A 21321-nucleotide genomic window follows, 5' to 3' on the forward strand; every position below is an offset into this window, starting at 1 on the left:
ACATAAAATTGAGGCTCAAAAGAGGACACATTCATATAACTAGTAGGTGATTTATGCAGGATAAAATTTCAGATTTTCTGACTCCAAGTCCAATGTTCTTTGCATATTAATTGCTTCTACTCCCCACTTTTTAAAAAATTGAGGTAAAATTAACATAACAATTATCCATATTAAAGTGTACAATCCAGGGACATTTAGTATATTCACAAAACTGTACAGCCATCATCTCTAGCTCCAAAACATCACCTCAAAAGGAAACTCAGTAACTATCAAGCATGCAAATCTCATTTTCTTTAGCTTCCTTCTTTTATGTCCTATACATAGCCTAACCAGGCCAATCTGTTTTGTGTTGCTGCTTACAGCAAGCCTCAGGTATACTCTGACACCCTATCCAGTCAGTGTTTAAATGTGGGAATTTTTGGTTATTCTTACCAAAGAATCCTTTATATAAGGGTCAGGGTAAGAACATTCTTCTGAGTCTAGATGTGGCGGTGTCACTCTAGAAAAATATCTGTTAGTATGCTGTGTGAGCACACACTGTGACAAAAAGCACTAATATAGACCAGTATACTATTACTAAGAGTTCAAGGAGGAAATAATTGGAATATTGAGGGCAGGGAGGGGGAGTGGATTTCATAAATACTCAAGCTTTCCAGAAATTAAAGTTTATATATTCTTCATTTTCGTTTTGATTATGATAATGCTAGGTACTATGGATTATTTCTTCTATGCCAGGTACTGTGTTATACATACTGCATCTTTACAAAAACTCTATGAGGTTATGATATTAACCTCATGTTGCAGATAAGGAACCAAGACCCAGGAAGCTAAGTAACTTAGCCAAGCCTTGGTATCCAGGGAGGTGCACTCATCTCCTGGGTGAATACCATTTAGTGGATTATTATTCCATTCTTCATTGTTATTTCTCAGTCTTAGACACTCTTTCTTGACATTGCAGTTATCCATAAAATCTCTGAAAGGACTTCAGAGATAATCTACGCCAATCTTAGCATCTTCTCAAGCTATTTAGATGCTTTAGGAAATCAACATTCTGCAAAACAGTATCTAACTTATAATACTCTTGCCACGGTTTTTAATATAAACCTAGTAATAATGGCTAAAATTTATTGTGTCACTTTTTGTTAGGCACTGCCCTGAGCATCTTTCTGTATTATGTTTATTGCAATAACTCCAGGAGGTTATTGTAGGTAACTGAAGTTCTAAGAGGTTAAGTAACTTGCCCAGGCTCACACAGCTGCTGTGTGATGGAGCTGAAATTTGAATCCAATCAGCTTACTCTCTTAACTATTACACTTTGAAACCTCCCAAAAGTGAACTCTGTATCCTAAGTTCATGATTTTGAATCCAACATTATTTACATAATTGTAGAGTGGCAGCTAATGATGAGATTAAAAATATAAAAGAAAAATTTCCATTCCCATGGCAGTGAAAAACTGTCCTTATCTAAACAGCAATGTACTCTACTGCTAACTACCCCAAAAGAGAGTGATGGGCTCCAGACTGATAGGAACAGTTCATTTGACTCTCTTGGTATGTATGGAGTGTGGCTTTTGCTCAAGGGATACTGTACTAGTTGTGAAAAATTGGGTTTTAGAAAAGCCTCACAAAGAACAAAAATTTTGCCTGTAAGTTTTATAGAGTGTGCCAGATGTTGTTTATCTTTGGCACTTTTGTTTTAAGGAAATATAGGCTGCCTCTTGGGGTAGGGAATAGATGCTAATGAGTGTTTTTTTCCTCTTTTTCTTGTATAAAATTTTTCCATGTGCTACTTACAAAGTTGCTTTTTTAGCTTTGCAGCCTCCTGGGATATTCACTATAAAGATTCCCAGCCCCAATTTAAATGGGTTTCATTCTTTCTTAAACAACTGCATGTTTTACTGTCGTATCATTTATGACCCAGGAAAATACCATTTTTACAGTTTTCAAAAACATTGTAATTAACATCAGCCTTCTTATGCGTTCTCTCTTAATAGTGAACCCCTCTGAAAAATCCTGAATTTGATCCATTATTTGTGTACGATTGGAAAGGTGCAATTAACACCATTTTTTACAATAAATAAGATGAACAAGTATTAAATTTTACAGATAAGTAAAAGTAAAATATCAAGTAAGGTGGTTAGGCGTATGAAAATATTCATATTCTCCATTATATTAATAAATAATTTGTGTCTTAGAAAGAAATATACTTTAGTTATTTCTTGGAAATAAATATAAACATTCAAGGATAAAATTGTACAATAATTAGTCCTGAAGTTGCAGTTTTAACCACACATTGTTAAAGTAAATGTTCTTATAGAATACTTATAGGATGATATTGTACATGACAATGCCTGTATCTAATAGTTTATGTAGCATATCTCAGATATTATTATAACCTTAATTTTTCAGTTATTAAATTTTATTTCAAATTTTTAACATAATGACTTACAGCATTAGCATTAGCTTTTAGTCTAGTTAGTATGCTTTTAAACCTAATTCTCAATGTGATATGTACACTAAATTTGTGTCTCTCTTAAGGAGTCATATTATTAAACTGACCTGTTGTACCAAATGCCCCTCTGCAAATGAGCTGAGATAAATGATGTAAAGTGCCTAATATGGAACCTTGCACATAATAGGTGCTTAAGAAATATTATTCCCTTTTCTCACACATGCTTATTGGTTTGTTATTTTCTTTCTTGTTTTACTTTGCTGTCATCTTCCCAAACTTACAGGATATGTATTTCAGAATATATCACTTCATTAGGAGTCCCTGTTTTGCACTGGAACCAGTTAGAAAGAATGAGACCCCTATCCCTGTATTCCCTTACTTAACTTCTAAATACTGGAAAACAAGAAAGGTACTAGGAGGAAAAATTCTTTCCTGCTCATTTGAAGTCTGAAACTTTTCTAATATAAATGCTGATGAAATATACTGTTTCCCACGTGCAGATCCTTTGCAAGCAAAGAAAGTCAGAAAGGTGCCTCCTGGCTTGCCTTCTTCTGTAAGTACCCATTTTTTTGACTTTGTGGTAAACAAACTGATTTCAGGTATTCAGTATCTGCTGGCTGTAAGGATACATTTGGTCGGTATCAGTAGGCACACTTCACATAGTAACTGTCCTCTACTTAACGGAGTCACTGATTGAGTTAAATCCAAATTCAGTGTTAGGTTTTTAAGATTTCTCTTCAGTGATTTGTAGCTTACTCATACGCTTTTACTCCATGTCCCTGTCATTTGAATTCCCCTCTTGGGAAGAGGACTAGGCTGGTAGCTGTCAAAGAAGATCTCCTGTACAGGTCTTTTGATGTTTAATTAGTCATTATGTTGCTGAACAGGAGGACAGACAGAGATTAATAGCTGAGAATCTTAGAAATTTACATTTGTAATAATCCCAATGGAGCTAAAGACATTAAGATTCGGAGGACATGTTCGGCTCAGCTTGCCTCAGTAGGACTGAGGTTATTAATATGCATAAATCACCAAGTCAGATGTTCATTGTGAAGCCCTTGTGGATTTTAAAGCCTTCATTAAGCCTTTCCTAACTTCAGCCTAGCATCAGGAAAGCTTTCAAGCAGCTAGTTTGTTGATCCCTCTTTGCTCAAAAATGTATCCTTTGAGAATAAAGAGCTTTCATGAAGGAGGTTGGAAAGGTTTGGTGAACAACCGTTAATGGCCATGATAATCAAATGCTGTAGGGGTGTTTGTGCTATTAAATATACTTTATTCTGTTAAAGAGTAAAAGTATTTGTAAATGAACCTATATCATAAATCCACCTACAATTTAAAAACCCCTGGTGTGAGGAGGGAAGATTTTTTTTCCTTTCCCTTTTCTTAGAACAAATGGGGAGTGGGGCTTTTGGATTGAGGCCCCATGCCTTGTAGGGTACATCTCTTTGTTGTGTAAATGGATGTTGGCCTTTTATTTGGCAGTACTTAACACATGGGCGCAGGTGCTGCTGGATGAGTCACAGCTCATCGAAGTATACACTGAATGGAATATCTGGCTTGGCAAGTAGTAATCTAGAAGGAGCAGCATGGGTCTGAGCTTTTTATTTTTTATTAAGGCTGAAGTAGAGATACCATCTTTTTGGTTGTTTGCCTTCCTTCTTTCCTATGTTCTTCCCCTCCTTCTCTTCCATGTGATACATGAAAACTCAAATTTGAAATCCTCTTTGAAACTCACTTCCAGATGGATCTGAGTTTTATGCAGCCTAGGGCAGCTGTGCTCTGAACCTGCAGCTTACCTGGAAGGTTGGATTGCAGCTGCAGGCATTCTTAAAAGCTTTTGCTTGCATAAGCACTTGGACCCACTAGAGGCTGAATAGCTGCTTGATAAACAAAATGAACACAATGCCTCAAATCATTATTCCCAAAGACAGGATTTTTTTTTCAGCGACAGCTAAAAATAGTTGGGCAATTTACATTTTAACAGTTGTGTGCTGTGCAGGGGTAGGTGGTTCAACAGCATACGTGATTTCTGCTAGATTAACGGAAGTCATTTAAAACTGACAGAACAGCTAAAACATGTAACTGTGCGATTTTTTTGGTAATTTGTTACTATAATTCTGAGAGTAATAGAAGTTAAATTACATATTAATATTTAGTAGAACTACACAGGTTTTAAAAAATACCAGATTAGTAAATGAAAAATTCATCTCATTTCTTTGCCTGACATTAATTTTAAGAAACAGTATATTTTTGTTGTTTCATAGTTCTTTCATTTTTAAAACAAAAGGGCAAAATGGACAGAACAACCTGGAAAGAGAATAAACACTGGAGGTCACCAGTGTTCCTTGCAATCCTAATCAAAACAGCATTCACTACCTGGAGGTAATTCTCTGTATTGTCTCAGGTGTTAAGGATGAGCCACGGAGAGGGGGAAAGCCAATGAATTCTGATGAAAACTTCGATTTCTTTGAGAACCATTAGGAAATTTCACAAGTCAATCCTACTTATATATTGTATTACTAACTTCTTTACTTGGGATTTATTAGATATTTGTATAGAAAATATTAGAAATTATTATTTTCAATTCTGTACTTAACATCAGCATCAAACATGATCATACTGCTTTGAAACCATGCTGAAAATAGTATTTAAACATATTGAATGTTATTAAGGATATATAAATGATAAATGCATTTTAATTAAAAGTATATTTTAGATTAAATGCTATGTTGAAATCTCAGGTTTTTAAAAGAGAATTTTTTTAAACTTTAAAAACTGGTACTTTGATAAATGATGCCAAAATAATAAACTGAGAACACTTATGGTTACACTACTTACCTTTTCAGTGTCTAAAACAAATGGAATTTAAAGTAATGGTTTTCTATTTGGATGCTTTTACTGAAATGTGTGTAATTCATAGGCCTTTAACAATGTGAATTGTTTTTTAAAAATGGGTATAAAAATGAAAATGGACTATGTATATTTTATTTCATGATCATTTGAATATCCTACTTCCCAAACTAGAAACTTGACCGTAACATCTCAGATTTCACAGTTTGCTGCTTGTGCAGTCAACCTTTAGTCATCTGTAAAATACATGTTACCTTTACTAAAGAAAGAGTGAAAGAGCTAGGTTGGTATCATACTGCTCACACCACTACAGAAAACAACAGGCAGTGTTACTTAACATGCAAAGCCTTGATAATCTACATAATTTGACCATAGACCATTGGTTAGAGGCCTTTTCTTTTTGTAATCCATGATATGTATTTAGGTATCATACTTACAAACCTCAGCTCCTCTATTCCTCACTGCAGAACAACTGAATGGTAAATCCTGTCTGGATGAAGGTCCGATAACGGTGTATTGACATTCTTAAAGCAGTATGGTCACTAAGGTTAAGAAAATGGTCTGTTCAAATCTGCTGGCTTAGTTTTTGATTGATTGTATGACCCTGGACTTGTCAGTTAGCCTTAGGAAGTTTGAACTGGGAAATCTAAAGTTCCTTTCAGGTCTAAAATGTTACATTCTTAGGGTTTTAAAATTAATATGCTCAATACATAACCAAAAGGTGTAATGGGCATAGTTTTCTTCCTACCGATGAAAAAATGGTGTTCTTAAGCACATTAAGTTTTCCACTTGTTTCTCTAGACAGGTTGAAATATTGAACAAAGTGAACTTCTGTAGCAGCAACAGTAGAGCGATGCCTGGCATTGAATTCGAACATACAAGCACACCATCATTGCCTGCAGGGAACTAGTGCGAGAAACAAGCATTTAGTGAATTAATTACATGTATTTCAGTGAGGCAAGTAAAGGTGTGTACCAAGTACTCTGGAAACATAGAGTAGGTAGAACTAACTCTGCCTTGGGGAGTACTAATGGCCTCAGGAGTTGACATTTGAACTCTGTCTGGGAAGATTAGTAGCAGTCAATACAGGTAAAAGGCATAGACATGTAAAAAAATAAACACATTCTCAGGCCACATCTAGAAGTACAGCATTTTTGAGTTCTATACCAAATATAACCTTTATGCTTTTCCTATAGCAGACCCGCTCTCCCACTCCAGAGGAAGATTGAGGGACACATAAGACCAGCTCAGATATGAAAAGAGATAAATTGTCATAGCAGTCTACCCTGGATAAAAGCCTAAAGTCTCCTGGCCTGTAGATAATAGGAGGCATTTGTAGTTGTTAAGATTATCTGGGAGTCTTTCTGAAGGTATGGGTGTGCTTTGACTTGGCAGGATGTTTTCTTTCCTTTTTAGGGTTCCTGAACCTCCCCTCACCTTCTCTAACCACCAACTCTAGTCTTTGTTCTTTGTATATACACAAGCTGTTTTTCATCTGTATCAAATTTTTACTGAGATAAAACATTTAAGGAAATTTTGAAACACTGGGTAGGGATTGGGAGCAACTGTGATTTTTTCCTAGTAAGTTGTGGGAAAAAATGAAACATTTGCATTATATTTGTTAGCATCCTTTACAGCCTCAACTTCACTGTGTTAGAGTAACACATATCTTACATGTGTGAGCATCTGTGCTAACCATTATCTGTATCATCTTAATCTTTAATCTTCACCACACCAATCTATAAGATAACTAATATCCTCTTCTTACAGATGAGGAAATTGAGACTCAGAAATATTAAGTAACTTGCCCAAGATTACACATATAGCCAAAGATTACAACCTAATTTAATATCAAAGACCATTTTCTTTTTCTTTTGAATGTTAAAACATGTTGTGTATCTTGGTGTACTCATAAGGTATCTTGGTTAGTATATTAAATTTAAAACAGTTTATTCTGTCAGTTTTGTTTTTCTTGATCAAATTTATTAATTGCTTTGTTGTTTAAAGACCTACCACCATCTTGAAAGGATGACGTAGAAAAGCACAGACTTCCTAGTCAAGCAGATGGGTTTTATCTGGCCTCAGCTGCTTTTTGTTTTGTAACCTTAGAGAAATTGCTTTTAAGTTCTCTGAACACCAAGTTTCTGTTTGTAAAAGGAGATAGTAATGCTTATCTCAAATGTTAGTATGAGGGTATTATGTGCCTAACATGTGCCTAGTATATAATAGACACTCAGTAAATGTTCTTTCTTTATTTTTTTCTAGTTCCTACCACTACAGCCTGCAATTTAAAGGAATTTTAGCGTTTCATGTTTACCGTTTTTTTTTCTTGGCTGTGCCTCACGGCTTATGGGATTTTAGTTCCCCGACCAGGGATCGAACCCAGGCCCTCAGCAGTGAGAGCGTGGAGTCCTAACCATTGGACCACCAGGGAATTCCCATACCATATTTTGTTGAAAAGCAAGGAGAAGTTTGAAAACATAAGGAAAGATAAATATTATGGTAAAAAAAAGTATTTACTTGCATATGTAATGTATGTGCCTGGCACATAGTGAGTAGTAAATTGTAGCTGCTATTGTTAAGAAAGCATTCATTTTTAGAAAAGGAACCTATAGAAGGAGGAAAAAATTGATTGAATTAATTCCTGCCTAGAATTCATACTAATTATTTTTGTCTTCTGAACTGTCAGGAGTCTATGCTTTTTTTTCCCTTTATTTTATCATTGGTTGAACATCTTTATGGTTCTCTAAAGCATTTCTCAGATGGAGGGAAGTTTCTTTGTTCTTTATTCTTTGTTTCTTAACTTGATGTTATATAGTATTTCCAAACATAGATCTTTTTTTTAAAATGCCTGCAGAAAATGCAGAATCCTGAAGAAAGCAGCAAGACACTTTCAAGATTTTTATCACCAGAAAGTAAACACCTAGACAAATTTCAGAATGCCTTTATATCCAAGTTGTGATCTTGTTCAGTAGCATTTGAAAACATCTTTTGAACATCTTCATGCTCTGCATCAAAATGGCATGTCTTATTCATTTTTTTTTAATTAATTAATTAATTTTTGGCTACGTTGGGTCTTTTGTTGCTGTGCGTAGGCGTTCTCTAGTTGCGGCCAGCGGGGGCTACTCTTTGTTGCGGTGCCCGGGCCTCTCATTGCGGTGGTTTCTCTTGTTGCAGATCACGGGCTCTAGGCACGCAGGCTTCAGTAGTTGTGGCACACGAACTCAGAAGTTGTGGCTCGTGGGCTCTAGAGCGCAGGCTCAGTAGTTGTGGCGCACGGGTTTAGTTGCTCCGCGGCATGTGGGATCTTCCCGGACCAGGGCTCGAACCTGTGTCCCCTGCATTGGCAGGCGGATTCTTAACCACTGTGTCTTCAGGGAAGTCCGACATGTCTTATTCATTTTGAACATAACTGGTTTATAGTCCCACACATAGGCTGATGACACAATCTATTTGTTTCTTAATCAAATATCATGCTAGTCTTTGTCCTCTGTCTTTAAGTGTGTATATATTATCCCACAAAAGCTGTAACAGTTTATCAGATAATTGCTTTAATTTTTTTGAGAGTTTGAGAGTTAAACTCTCAAAGTATATTTTACCTCCCTAGCCATCGTGAAAAAAATTTTTTTCTGATTTCTTCCCTCACAAGGAACTTTATTGTTTCTGAGATAAATCAAAGCAGCTTAGACACCACCTTTTCTTGCTTTGCTGCGGACAGGTACAGAGTTCTGTAACCTTTGAATTGGTAATTGGCTATAGTTCAGGAAATGACCTTCCTTTCTGCCAGACTTTTGTGGGATTTTATTTTGTTGGGAATGGCTTTTTTTAATTAATGTGGATTTTTTGTCATTTTTAGTATTAAATTTTCTATTTTAGGGACACCCCTTGAGATAATTGGAGATATTCTGAGGTGTTTCTAAATCACAAAGACCACTAAACATGTACCGTGATCTAGCATTTTCATGTACATACTAAATATACTTAGTAGAATATTAAATAGAAAAGTCAGAATATTAAATTTTGAGGGTGGCTAAAGTAAGGATTTTTTTTAAATAGGAAAGGGAGGACAGATACAACTTTCTGGGGCTGATATAAATGAATAACTTGGAAAAGTACCACTTGAAAGATTAGTGGTTATCTGAACCAGTAAGAAAAAGGTCAAGGGGTAGAACTATAGAGATATTGTTACCTCCAGTTTATCCACAAAAATAGTGCGATAAGCCACAAGTGTATGAGTGGGAGTGTTCTGTGGAAGTCATTAGGAAGCTAGGGTAACACTGTATTTGTAGACAATTATCCGAGACCCTTAACTAGCAAGAATCCTAGTTGATTCTAGAATAAACAGTATTTACATGCAGCACCAGCTTCAGCTAAACTTCATAAAGTCAACACTCCAGTTCCTGAACATGAGTGGGAATAGGTATTTGCTTAGCTCCTTTAGCAGACAAGCCCATAGGGTGCACAACAACTAAGTACTTAAGAGTTTCTTATTTCGAAATGTTAGATAAGCTGTCTCTGTTTGAAGGCTACCTCGATACAAAATTTCCAAACTGACTGATTCTTTCTCTGACCTTACAGGTCATTCTAGCAGAAAAATCTTAGTACCTAAAGGGAATGGTTCTATAATCCATTCCAAACTCATATTCAGTTTGGTCATTGAATGAAAGATTTTCTTCATACATTAATAAGAAGAAATAGCCACTGTTTATGCTGACAGTAACTACTGTTCAGAACAGTGTCAGACTTGTATCAGTGTAGATAATGGGCTTTTAATCCATAGTTCTAAGATGTTCGTTTTTTGTAACAAGCCAGTCCATCTTTGATCTGATTTCAAGTCAAAAAAAAAAAAAAAAGGAAAGTTACCAGTGAGCAAGTCCTCTGTATCTGTTTGTACTGATGTGATGGTACAACCACAGTGATATTTGTTATTTTCTGACCTTTCTATTTCTTTTTAAAGAAGAAAGAACATGGCTGAATTTCAGAACCAGCTTTTACGATTTATTGAACTCCTCAGCTGCTATATTTTAGATCTTTGAGACTTTACAAACCAGATGTAGGATAAGCCCCAATGTGTGTGTGTGTGTGTGTGTGTGTGTGTGTGTGTGTGTGTGTGTGTAATTTGTATGGTTTTTAAAGGATATGTGGTTGAATTCTATAAATGCTTTCAGACGTTAAGCCCACTGTTTTGTCATTCAGCATCAGTAGAACCATGAAGTTTTTTTGTTTCGTTTTTTATCTAATACAATTTCTTCAAGTATAGGAAAGAAGGAATAAATTAAGAAACTCCAGAGTTTATCACTGGGGATGTTTGGGGCTCTGGATTTCATTCTAGGTTAGGGAAGGCATTTATATCCTAAGTAATTTACTGACGTGAAATTTGCCATCACTGATATTCCCTTTGTTTAACCAGTGATGATTTTAGTTTGAAAAGTCATTTAGTGTACTTGTATGATAACTAATTTCAAAGAGTGTAATGTATGCTATATAGATAATTTCATACTTAGACTTCTAAGCAGTTTAAAAACAGTACTAGTTCCAGGATAGTTCCTTATTTCTCCCGTGTTTGTATTCATTGAATAGATTTTAAACAAATTTTTTTTTTTGATTGCACCGGGTCTTATTTGTGGCAGGCGGGCTCCTTAGTTGTGGCTTGCAGGCTCCTTAGTGTGGCATACAAACTCTTAGTTGCAGCATGCATGTGGGATCTAGGTCCCCGACCAGGGATCGAACCCCGGCCCCCTGCATTGGGAGTGCAGAGTCCTAACCACTGCGCCACCAGGGAAGTCCCGATTTTAAACAAATTTTAAAGTGTTAGCCCTTCAAAGTTTTTGTCTTTTTTATTATCTGCATTTAATTTAAGACATAACCCAATATATCTATAATATGACAACATTTTATTAATTTTCAAAAGTAATTTGGTTCTAGAAATTGTTTCTGGAAAATTTGCTAGAATTTGCTATCTCTTTCTTACAGCCTATATTTCTACTCTTCCTCAGTGTGCTCGACCAGGAGTCAGCAAACTTTTTTTGTAAAGGGTTCTGTTGTCAATATGTTCAGCTTTGTGGGTCAGACAGTCTCTGTCACAACTATTCAGCTCTGATATTGGAGTGTGAAAGCAGCCACAGATGATACATAAATGAATGGGCATGACTGTGTTCCAGTAAAACTTTATTTGTAAAATCAGGTGGTAAACCAGATCTGGCCCACAACTATAATTTGCCAACCCCTGCATTAGACTTAAAGACCATAAGTCTATGCCTAGAGTAGATATATTCTTACCTTCTTCATAAATATACTTCCCGTGAAAAACAGACCCAAAGAGAAACAAAATAAAACACTGTTTTTTCTTTGTTTGTTTTTTAGATCCATTACGTGATATTCATTAGTCCCTTCATCATTTCCTTAAGGCCCTAGGCACATTGATAGAAACTTTCCAGGACAGTTATTTGCCTTAAAATGTACCTGACTAGGATGGTGGAAGAACCTCAATATATAAAGTGGATGCTACGAAGTCATAATTTTTCTAGGATTTAAATGTCATATTAGGTAATAATATGCAGAAGTTTATGACATCAAAAGTAAGTCCATGTAGAGATATATTAGAAAATGTTTATTTGAAACAATTGGGTTTAAAGTATTTAAATAATTTAACTTTGATATAAACAGTTCTATTATAATTTTTTCCTTGAACTTATATATACATGTGCCCAATCACCATCTTTTATCCTGGTCCAACTTCCTCATAGAACCCAAAGCTAAAAAGGTAATTCCTAGCAGCTTGAGAATCAGTTCCAACCCATGTATGATTGTGAGACAGATTCTATTGAAACACGTGACATGTCTCTCTAAACCTAAAAGCTTCATTCAAAACTTAAGAGACTCTTCACTCAGATGACTAGAAAACTCACAATCTCTATAAATTTAAGTGAATATTTATGGTTCTTATTTAGTTTTTTTTTTTTAGTTTTATGATGGCTAGTGTTAATAAGAAATCAATACTTCATAAATAAGTAATAAAGCTTCTCAAGTTTTCCAACTTGAGCTTGATAACTTTTTAAACCATAAAACTTGACATAATTGAAATTAAGTTATCAATATCTTTTTCAACATCACCGAAGATACTTATAAATTTCAAAAAACAGTAATTTGAATGAGAATTAGAAATTTATTGCTACTAGAGTGGACTCCGTTTAGTAAATTTCCACTGAGAGAAATATGAATTCATTCTGATAAAGTTAGTAAATATAAAGTACTTATTGTGAATTAAGAATTCTTCTAGGCTTTAGATATTTAAGTAATAATAAACCATGGACCTTGTACCCTGTCTTCAAGATGCTTATAGTCAAAAGGTAACTTTGACCTTTGGAAATAAGTTAACTTTAAAATTTTTTTCATTTGAGTGATTATCGCCCTCTGGGCACATAGTGGAGTATCCAGGAAATGCTTTTTGAATTAAATTAAGAGGATAAAAATAAATACTGTGAAGCTATTATTTTATGTTATCTGTAATGGGGAACATCATCTTTTAATGACTTCCTGCTCCAAGCTGTACTTTTCAACTTTCTCCTACTCTGGCTGTTCCAAATCATCAAAAATATGTTAACTTGCTTTTTTTGTATAAGACACTGAACTATTTGTCCTATTTTTTCCCTCAATTGTACAGTTAACTCCTAATTATACACAATAATAGGAATAAATTTGCCCCCCAAATGGTAAATTACCAGTAATTCAGCCGTAACTCTACAGTGTGCTGGGATTGATGTAGTTAACGATGTAGTGTCATGATCCTCATGTGACAGATGAGTATGGAAAACCATAATACAGGAAACCTTTTTCTAAAGGAAAAAAAGTTATGGTTTCATTGACATAAAAGTAAAACAGTGGTTATCGTCCCATACTAAATTTCTCATACTAAAATTGTCTTCAAGAATTTGATCATTTCTTACCACCTGCTGCTATCTTCATTATCCAAGACACTTTTCTCTCTTTCCTGAATTAAAGCAGCATCTTCCCAACTGACCTCCCAATTTTCCTTAAATCATTTTTTTTAATACAGGACAATCCCTTTAAATTTTAAGTCAGATGATATCATTCTTCTGCTCAAAATCCTCCAACAGCATCCCTTATCTGTGTAAAACCAAAGTCCTTAAAATGGCTTTCAAGACCCTTCTTACCTGTTTTCTGCTACCTCCCAGACTTCATCTTCCATTAATTTATCCCTCTAGCCTTCTGCCCTCTTTTCTGCTCCTTAAAGATATCAAGCACCGTCCTGCCTCAGGGCCTTTGCATTTACTCTTCTCTCTGCCAGAGCACACCTCCCTTAGTACCCACATAGCTAGTTTCCTTGTATACTTTTCTCTTTGATCACATATCACTTTATCACTGGGGAATCTTTCCTGACCATCCTATATAAAATGGCAACATGCCCCATATTCCCCTCTCTCCTTTCCTGCTATAATTTTCTTTGAAACACTTACTACCATCTGATGTACTATAATTTATTCTTTATCTGTCTTACCCAGGAGAATTTTGATAAAACAGGGATTTTACTTATGTTGTTTATTGCTTTATCAGCAGCTCCTAGGTGCATAATAGATGCTCAGTGAATAGTTGTTGAATAAATGAACAAACTCAAATGATTAGCAATACAGCCATAGTTGTTCTTTCTTCCTGGATCATACTCATTTGACTCAGAGAAGGTATAAACAACGTACTGAATAATCTGAAATTAACATATCCTTCAAGGAGAACTGCAAGTATATTTTAACTATCTATACTGTAAGATGTTTAACATGGTTAAACTTTGTAAAAGCTTTTCAGGGAGAAAAAAAAAGCTCCAGTTTTTCATAAAAAAGTGGAAGTGTTTTCTGTGGCAAAGATCACTGGAATTCTTCCCATTTACATAGGCATAGTCTTACTCTCAGTTAGATACATCACAGCTAGGAAGACCTGAATTTGGTTTTCCATGTGTGGACTTAGCATTAATAATTGTGATCCTGTATTCATATGATCTTTATTCCAATTTTAACAATAGTAACACAGTTTGAATCTTTTTAATATATCAGTCATTCCAGTCTGAAATAACCAGTGTTAGAGCAACCCAGTGTTCCTCAAGATCACACAGCTGGGGCTTCCCTGGTGACACAGTGGTTAAGAATCCACCTGCCAGTGCAGGGGACACGGGTTCAAGCCCTGGTCTGGGAAGATCCCACATGGCGCAGAGCAGCTAAGCCTGTGCACCACAGCTACTGAGCCCGTATGCCACAACTACTGAAGCCCGTGTGCCTAGAGCCCGTGCTCCACAACAAGAGAAGCCACTGCAATGAGAAGCCCGCGCACCACAACCAAGAGTAGACCCCGCTCGCCACAACTAGAGAAAGCCTGCGTGCAGCAGCGAAGACCCAACGCAGCCAAAAATAAATAAGTAAATAAATAAATTTTTTAAAAAAAGATCATACGCTGTAAAGGTACTGTGGTACTGCTACATGCTTTTCACCCTTTATTCTTCTATTATACCCTGTAAACTATCCAACCTACGTATTCATTACAGGCACTTTTGTTTATAATCCACGTAACAGTCTCTTTTATGATATACTAAATTCTCCAGCCAAAAGGCACAAAGAAGCAAATGACAGGCCCAACTTCTTTATTACCGAACAGTGCAGGAGCCACAGCCTACTTAGTTAAGATGGGCTCTTTTAAGTTAAGGATTGTCTCCTTAACTCTTGTTGCCTGCTAAAATTATAACAAAACCATCTCTGTAGAGGCTTACATGTTAATTTAAAGAATATGGCCAAAAATCTTTATTTTCCCGGTGGTGCTGTATTAAACATAAAATGTCTGACCTGTAGATCAAACTGTACATTATTAAGAAACCAAAATTGTTATCGAACTAATTAGATGACAGAATTAGGTAAGAGTTGTTACCTATTGGTAAGATGTCAACCCTTTTCATTTTTTTTACCATTTTATCCTAGACACTACAGAGCTATTTAAAAAGATGTTAGTTTTAAACGAAAATATTACTAGAAATACATAACTAAACCCCTTGTAAAGATAATTCACTTGCCAGCGTATAAATGTTACTAGAATACAAGCATTTGGACTCTTAGCTTAGAATTGAGAAGTTGTAATTATGTTTTTGATTCCCTATCTGATCAACCTTTCATTTCATGTGAGGCTCTGGGCTTTTAACTGTGCCACTTGCAGATATGATTATAAAAATACAATTTAAGGTTGGTGTGTGGACATTAGGTATCATCTATGCCAGTGAGTCATAACCTGGGTCTTCAAAATTAGTAATACAAAATGTAAATATTTCAGAAAACCTAACAAATTGTGTAATTTACAGAAATAAATTACCCGTGCTATCAGATTTCTTTCACTAGAATTATTTCAACTCAGCATGGCAATGCTTCATTTTCCTTTTAATCAGAAGTTCTGAATGGGAGTTGCATGGCTTTTTTTTAACAGGGAAAAATATTCATTATAACTCAAAAAAAGTTTGGGAGACAAAAATCTTTCAGAATAGGAATTCAATGTTTTGGGGTGGAGTAGGTAATAAAAGGTTTTACTGTTGGTGAAATGGCTAGGAAATGTTTGGCCTAGTTTAATTCCTTAGTTTTCCAGAAATGGAAACTTAGACTCAGGGAAATTCAGTGACCTCGCCTAAGCTCTCATGCCTCCTAAGAGGCAGAGCTAAAACCTGAATCCCTGTCTCCTGACTCCTAGTCTAGTGCTCTTTTTCATCATATGGTATGACGCTACAGTGTCTGGAACCTGAGCAGCTTATCTCATGTTACAGAGTACTAAGGAGTGGTAGGGAGAATTATTCTGCCCTACTATAAGTGTTTGTGATAGAGATACATGGAACAAGTAGCTTAACACATTTTCTTCTTTCAGAGTTTTGTGACTGTGTTTCCCAATCTGTCTGGTAAGGAACACTTGGGGTGTTGGGGTGGCATATTACCTTTACCGGTGAAGCACACTAAGTAAGCATTACTGAAACTTTTGTTTTGCTTTGAACTGACACTGTCTCCCATCTCCTCCCCTGTTTATTATACCCTCCTCATATATATTTTCAAACTGAAGTATTACTTGGCTTTCGTTGAGAGTTGGTCACCAGAATTTAATGGTTAGAAATCATTCTCTTTTTAAGATGGGTCTTTTCATAAATTCAGGATCTGCATGATTTCTTCCAGTGAGTATAGCTAAAATGAACTCTGCTTTGTTACTTGATCATTACAAATATGAGGCAGGATGATTTGGTAGATATTCAGTACTTAATTAATTAGAGGTATGAAGTAGTAAAAAATTACTACCACTAGCAAGAATTTTTACTGGAACAAAACATAGATTGGGTGCCAGAAATAACTTAATGTATAAGTTATTTAGAGTTTCCAGTTGCAGACTCTTGAAATGGCTCTGGGCTAAGATGCAGATGTTATTTCTGGTCTCTTTAAAAATAAATTTAAAATAGAGTAGAATATCATGGTACTGTTCCATTTCTCATAAATCGAAAGGATCTGGTACTTTCCAGCTCAGAAGAAAAAAATTACACAGGTCAAAGAAGAAATAAAAAACCAGGGAGCACTTTCCTTAAGGGAGAGCTAACTGGACCCAAGATCAAATTGTTTACCTTTATGGTTTAAAATAATAGCTTTGTTTGCTTCTAGTTTTTGTTTTGCTGTAACCTAATAAGTCAGTAGTGCAATACCTTGTCCCAGTCTTGAAAGCTCATCAGAATTGCTGGTTTATTAAAGAATTTTAAAACCTGGATACTCTCCTCAACTTTTTTTTACCGCAGACACACCATTAGTGCTGTGATTATAGAGCCATCTGCAGGAAAATTATCAAGTTGCAACATAGTTAATGATTCTCTTGTGTTATTTCAAGTGGTAAATGAGAAGTGACAAACTGCAATTCATATGGGGAAAGAAATGGACAGCCAAGAGATGCAGGAATTACTAGGGAGGGGGACTCCCCACTTTAATTTTTCGAGGAAAACTGCTTTGTCATAGTGAGTTCATGATCAAGAGAAACATGAAGTTTGCTTCATGTTTTATATATTCTCACTAATGGTAGTTCTATCTTGTTTGAAGGGGTATTTAATGATTGCCTTTTAGAAGCTTTGTATGATCTGTCAGTTCTGTTCATGTTGATGTCAGAGGGATACTATTTAGTTACCTCAGAAAGAGATTTATCTGCTTTTCTCCTCCAGGAGGTATGGCTGTTTTTACACATCCTCATTTTGGTCATATGGTTGTCAAAGGGGAATTAAACAAGTGTTCTTTTGCCCTATAAATGCAGTTTATACAGCTGACTGTTTACATTGGCTATACAGATAGGTGTTTTCTATTTTGTTAAGCATTAAGCATTTCTAAAACTCATGTTAGGCTTGAGATTTTTGTAAAGAGATGATAAGAAATCTGATGTTTTATGTCTGAGACAGATGATGTGATTTGTGAACTTTAGCATGAATTTTACTCTGAGAAGTGTGGTGGGGGGGGTTGATTGCTCCTCATTTCCAATCAATATTCAAGTAAATTGTGTACCAGTTTTCAGACCAATCTGTAATATAACTCTGATTATTGGTTTGGCTAGGATTTAGGTACTCACAAATAAGGCATAATTGGAACCATTTTTTCAAAATATCACCTGAGGAAAGATCAGAAAATCAGGTCTTTGATTTTTAATATTTTCATACAGTGGAAAGACAGTATTTGGAAGCCTTTTTACTGATTGATTAGTATCAGCAAGATAGATGAGAGTAATATTGTTGAGTTAGAAGATGTATTATATGACTTCAGATAAATAGCATTATTATGTTTAAATAATAGGTACTGATTGTTAGTGGATCGGTTTGAGAGGGATGCATTATTTCGCTAGAGTTTTAATTCTTGCTTTATTTTTTGCAAAGGTAAATGTTCTAAATTGTGAGAAAAAGAATATTTCTAAATATTAGAAAAAGAGCAGAAGACCAACTTCCTGAACACTTAGGAGTGACTTTATTTACAAAGCAGCATATACTATAACAATTTGCAATATAATGTTCAGATATAATACCTGGAATTTTTTGGTGTCTTATTTGGCATCTGATTTAGTTAGCCAGGCCAGCTAAAGTACTGCACATTTAGGAGACAGTATTCATTTACTAGTCATCTTTCTACATGCTAAGTAAGGAAGAGGAGACATTGGGGAAGGGTCTTTTGCTTTTGTATCTTTTGTATCTTCTTTGTAGATTCTCTTATTATCCTCTTAGACCTATCCTCTCCCCGCACCTCCCTTGCAACCAATACTGTATTAGTTATTTACTGAGTTTCGTAAAGCAGGAATATATAGAGTTCATTTGTGGAATTATTCACATGTGAACTTTGTTTAGCTTTGTTTTTTACTCTGAAAGTCTTGTTTTCCAGGAATTGATTCACTTAGAAATAATGTTGAAACTTTTCATGAGGAATCCTATGAGTGGGTTTTAGATTTACTTTTCCAGCCAGATCTTCTGGCCTTTTGGGACACTGGCATGTTGCCTGCTTATTTTAGAAAAATGTACAATAATATTAACCACTAACTGGCCTTTATTAATTAATTAATTCAAGATGTGTAATTCAGTTAAATTGAAATTTTCTTTTAAAAATTTTTTAGAATTTTAAGTCACTCTTGAAACATTCTTGTTTAAGATAGTTTTAAAAACAGATTTGAGAGTTATAGCAATCCAAATATCAGGGATAAAGAAGAGCTAATAAAATAAATTAAAATATTGCATGGGTAACCCCAGGAAATTTTGCATAGCTCTCCAAGGATGATCTGTTTCCCAGTCAACAGAAAAATAAGAAGGAAATAAGGGCCTGGAATTTAAACTGAAGTTGCCAGAAGGTCTCTACCTAGTAGGTTTTTTGGAAACATTTTTTCCTAAATCTTCTGGAAAGAAGTAAATTGCTTAGGCAAAACACATAATAGCTTTTTCTTATCTAGTTTAGGTCTGTGCTTGATGATTGTTGGAATGGCAATAAACATCACATCCTGAACTATTGAAGGCAGGGAAGTATATTTAAAAATCAGTGAAATGCAGTAATCCTCAAACCAGGAATAATCAGTTTGCTAATAAAAGATGTATGGCTCCAAGTCATATTTTTTCAGGGCTCTCTGACATTTTCATTAATCATGTTGCCAGTGTGTACAGTAATGCCCATTTTGCTATAAAAGTTGGTGAGTTTTTAGATTGTTGGACTAGGTAGTATGAATATTGAGTCAGATCACATAATCTTAGAATAACACATAAGTGATTACGTAGAATTGCGGGTGGAAACAATTCAGGATAAAAAGTGCATGACAGTTCAGAGCTCCTGTGCAGGCTGCACGTCTGTCTGAAATCAGGTTTAAAAAGTGGCCCTGTCTCCAGCTGACTCGTTTTGTCAGACTGAGTCATAGGATTAACCCTTGACATGTTCCTTCAAAAAAAAGAGGCAAAGATTAAACAACTGCATTGACTTAGAGCAGCACTTGATCCATCTATATGCATTTTTTTTCCTGTAATATGATTCTGCTTAAGAAAAAAAATTGTGCTGCAGCTGTTACATAGATTAAATTAGATTTTTTTTAAAAAATATTTTTGAGGAAGAGAAAAAGGACTTTATCATAGAAGATAATTTGTAACTGTGTTAAAAATATGTCTACATCAACCAGTTTTACTTTCTTTTGAGTAAGGCAGACTTCAAAAAGATGTTATTTTGGAGTAGCAAACTTGAAGGACATTACCATAGCATACGAGTAAAATACGGGACTATTTAAATTACCACCAGTTTTCTTGATGATTTGCTGTTTTTGAGGAATAAATTTAATGCCATATGTATGTAAACGCCCACGCCCCCACCTCTTCTCTCTTCCCTCAAGTTTCTACATCCACCCTCAGTTTCGGCAGTAGTGTATACCAAGTGATTGTGTTGGGTACATGGGGGAGGGGGGGCTCAGTCTTATATTTAAACACATGTATGGATTTTGTATCTGCGTTTTTGAGAGGAGGAATGAAAAGTAGAAGCAAAAGCTTTTAATTAATTACTCAGCTCTGCTTAGAAACTGTTATGTTTCAAAGTTCAGGTTTCAGGTTTAATAGCAAGTCTTATCCAGTTCCTTAATAAACTGCTTTAGAACAGTAAAAGAGTATTATGCTGTCTGGTTTTACTCTGAACTTTTTTGACTTGGATATTTGTTTATTACTTTCAGAATACCATATAGTTGCCTCTAAAATAAAGAACTGTTAATGAAATACTCAAATTTTCATTGTGCTTTAATAGCCAAGATTGCAGAGTTGGATTTTACATTATGCTGTTTGTTTTAACAAACATCATAGTACTCTCTCTTTTCTGGCAAGCCCCAAAGAAACAAGCCTATCTACTGTAGGTGGATTTTTTTTTTAATCAATATATAAAAGTTTTCTCAGGTTGAAGCTGAACTTCCTACTGATTATAGGAAGAAAATGTTGAAGTGCTTTGTGGCTGCCCTTTTCCCCCAGTCCCCTAAATTTCTATTTTAAAAGTAAGTTTTGTTTTTTTTTTTTTAATCATTAAGGAAAAAAGGAAATTTTATTTTGGATGGTTGATTTTCCTTTTTTTTTTTTAAGCTGTTCTGTCAGAGAGAGACTATGTCTATAAAAGACTAAAATTTACTTGAATGGTTTTAAGGCATGGCATTGTTAATTGTAAGTCAACGCTTTTTACACAGTTCTCTAAGGATTGAAATGGGTCTTTGTGGTCTCTCAGGAGGGAGGAAGTTACAAGCCACTCTGCAGACTGGCATTTTAATGGTCTGCTGTACAGTGATGTTCTTTTGCAGCTGCTGCTTAGCCTTTTCTATATCTGGAGGGTGTGGGGAGGTTTTATTGTTATTCCAACACCATCAGCTTTTAAAACATTATGAACTTAGCTGGTCTTATTTGATTTTATTGTTATCTTTTAATCAATATTTTTCATAAAAATGGGGGGTTTGGGGGTCCCTTATAGAATATTCCCTTAGAGCAGTTC

General features: G+C 35.2%; 1 protein-coding gene across 8 annotated transcripts in view; it reads left to right on the forward strand.

Moving 5' to 3' along the window:
* The window catches only part of TCF12 (transcription factor 12), a 371281-nt gene that overhangs the window by 288731 nt on the left and 61229 nt on the right, over positions 1 to 21321 (forward strand). For all 8 annotated transcript variants that reach the window (XM_082388101.1, XM_082388103.1, XM_082388100.1 and 5 more), the window contains one exon: positions 2953 to 3005. In XM_082388101.1, coding sequence (XP_082244227.1) covers positions 2953 to 3005 — 53 coding nt within the window. The remainder of the gene's footprint in view (positions 1 to 2952; positions 3006 to 21321) is intronic.

This window comes from Balaenoptera borealis (genome assembly GCF_965194805.1).
Source record: "Balaenoptera borealis genome assembly, chromosome: 3".
NCBI lineage: Eukaryota > Metazoa > Chordata > Mammalia > Artiodactyla > Balaenopteridae > Balaenoptera > Balaenoptera borealis.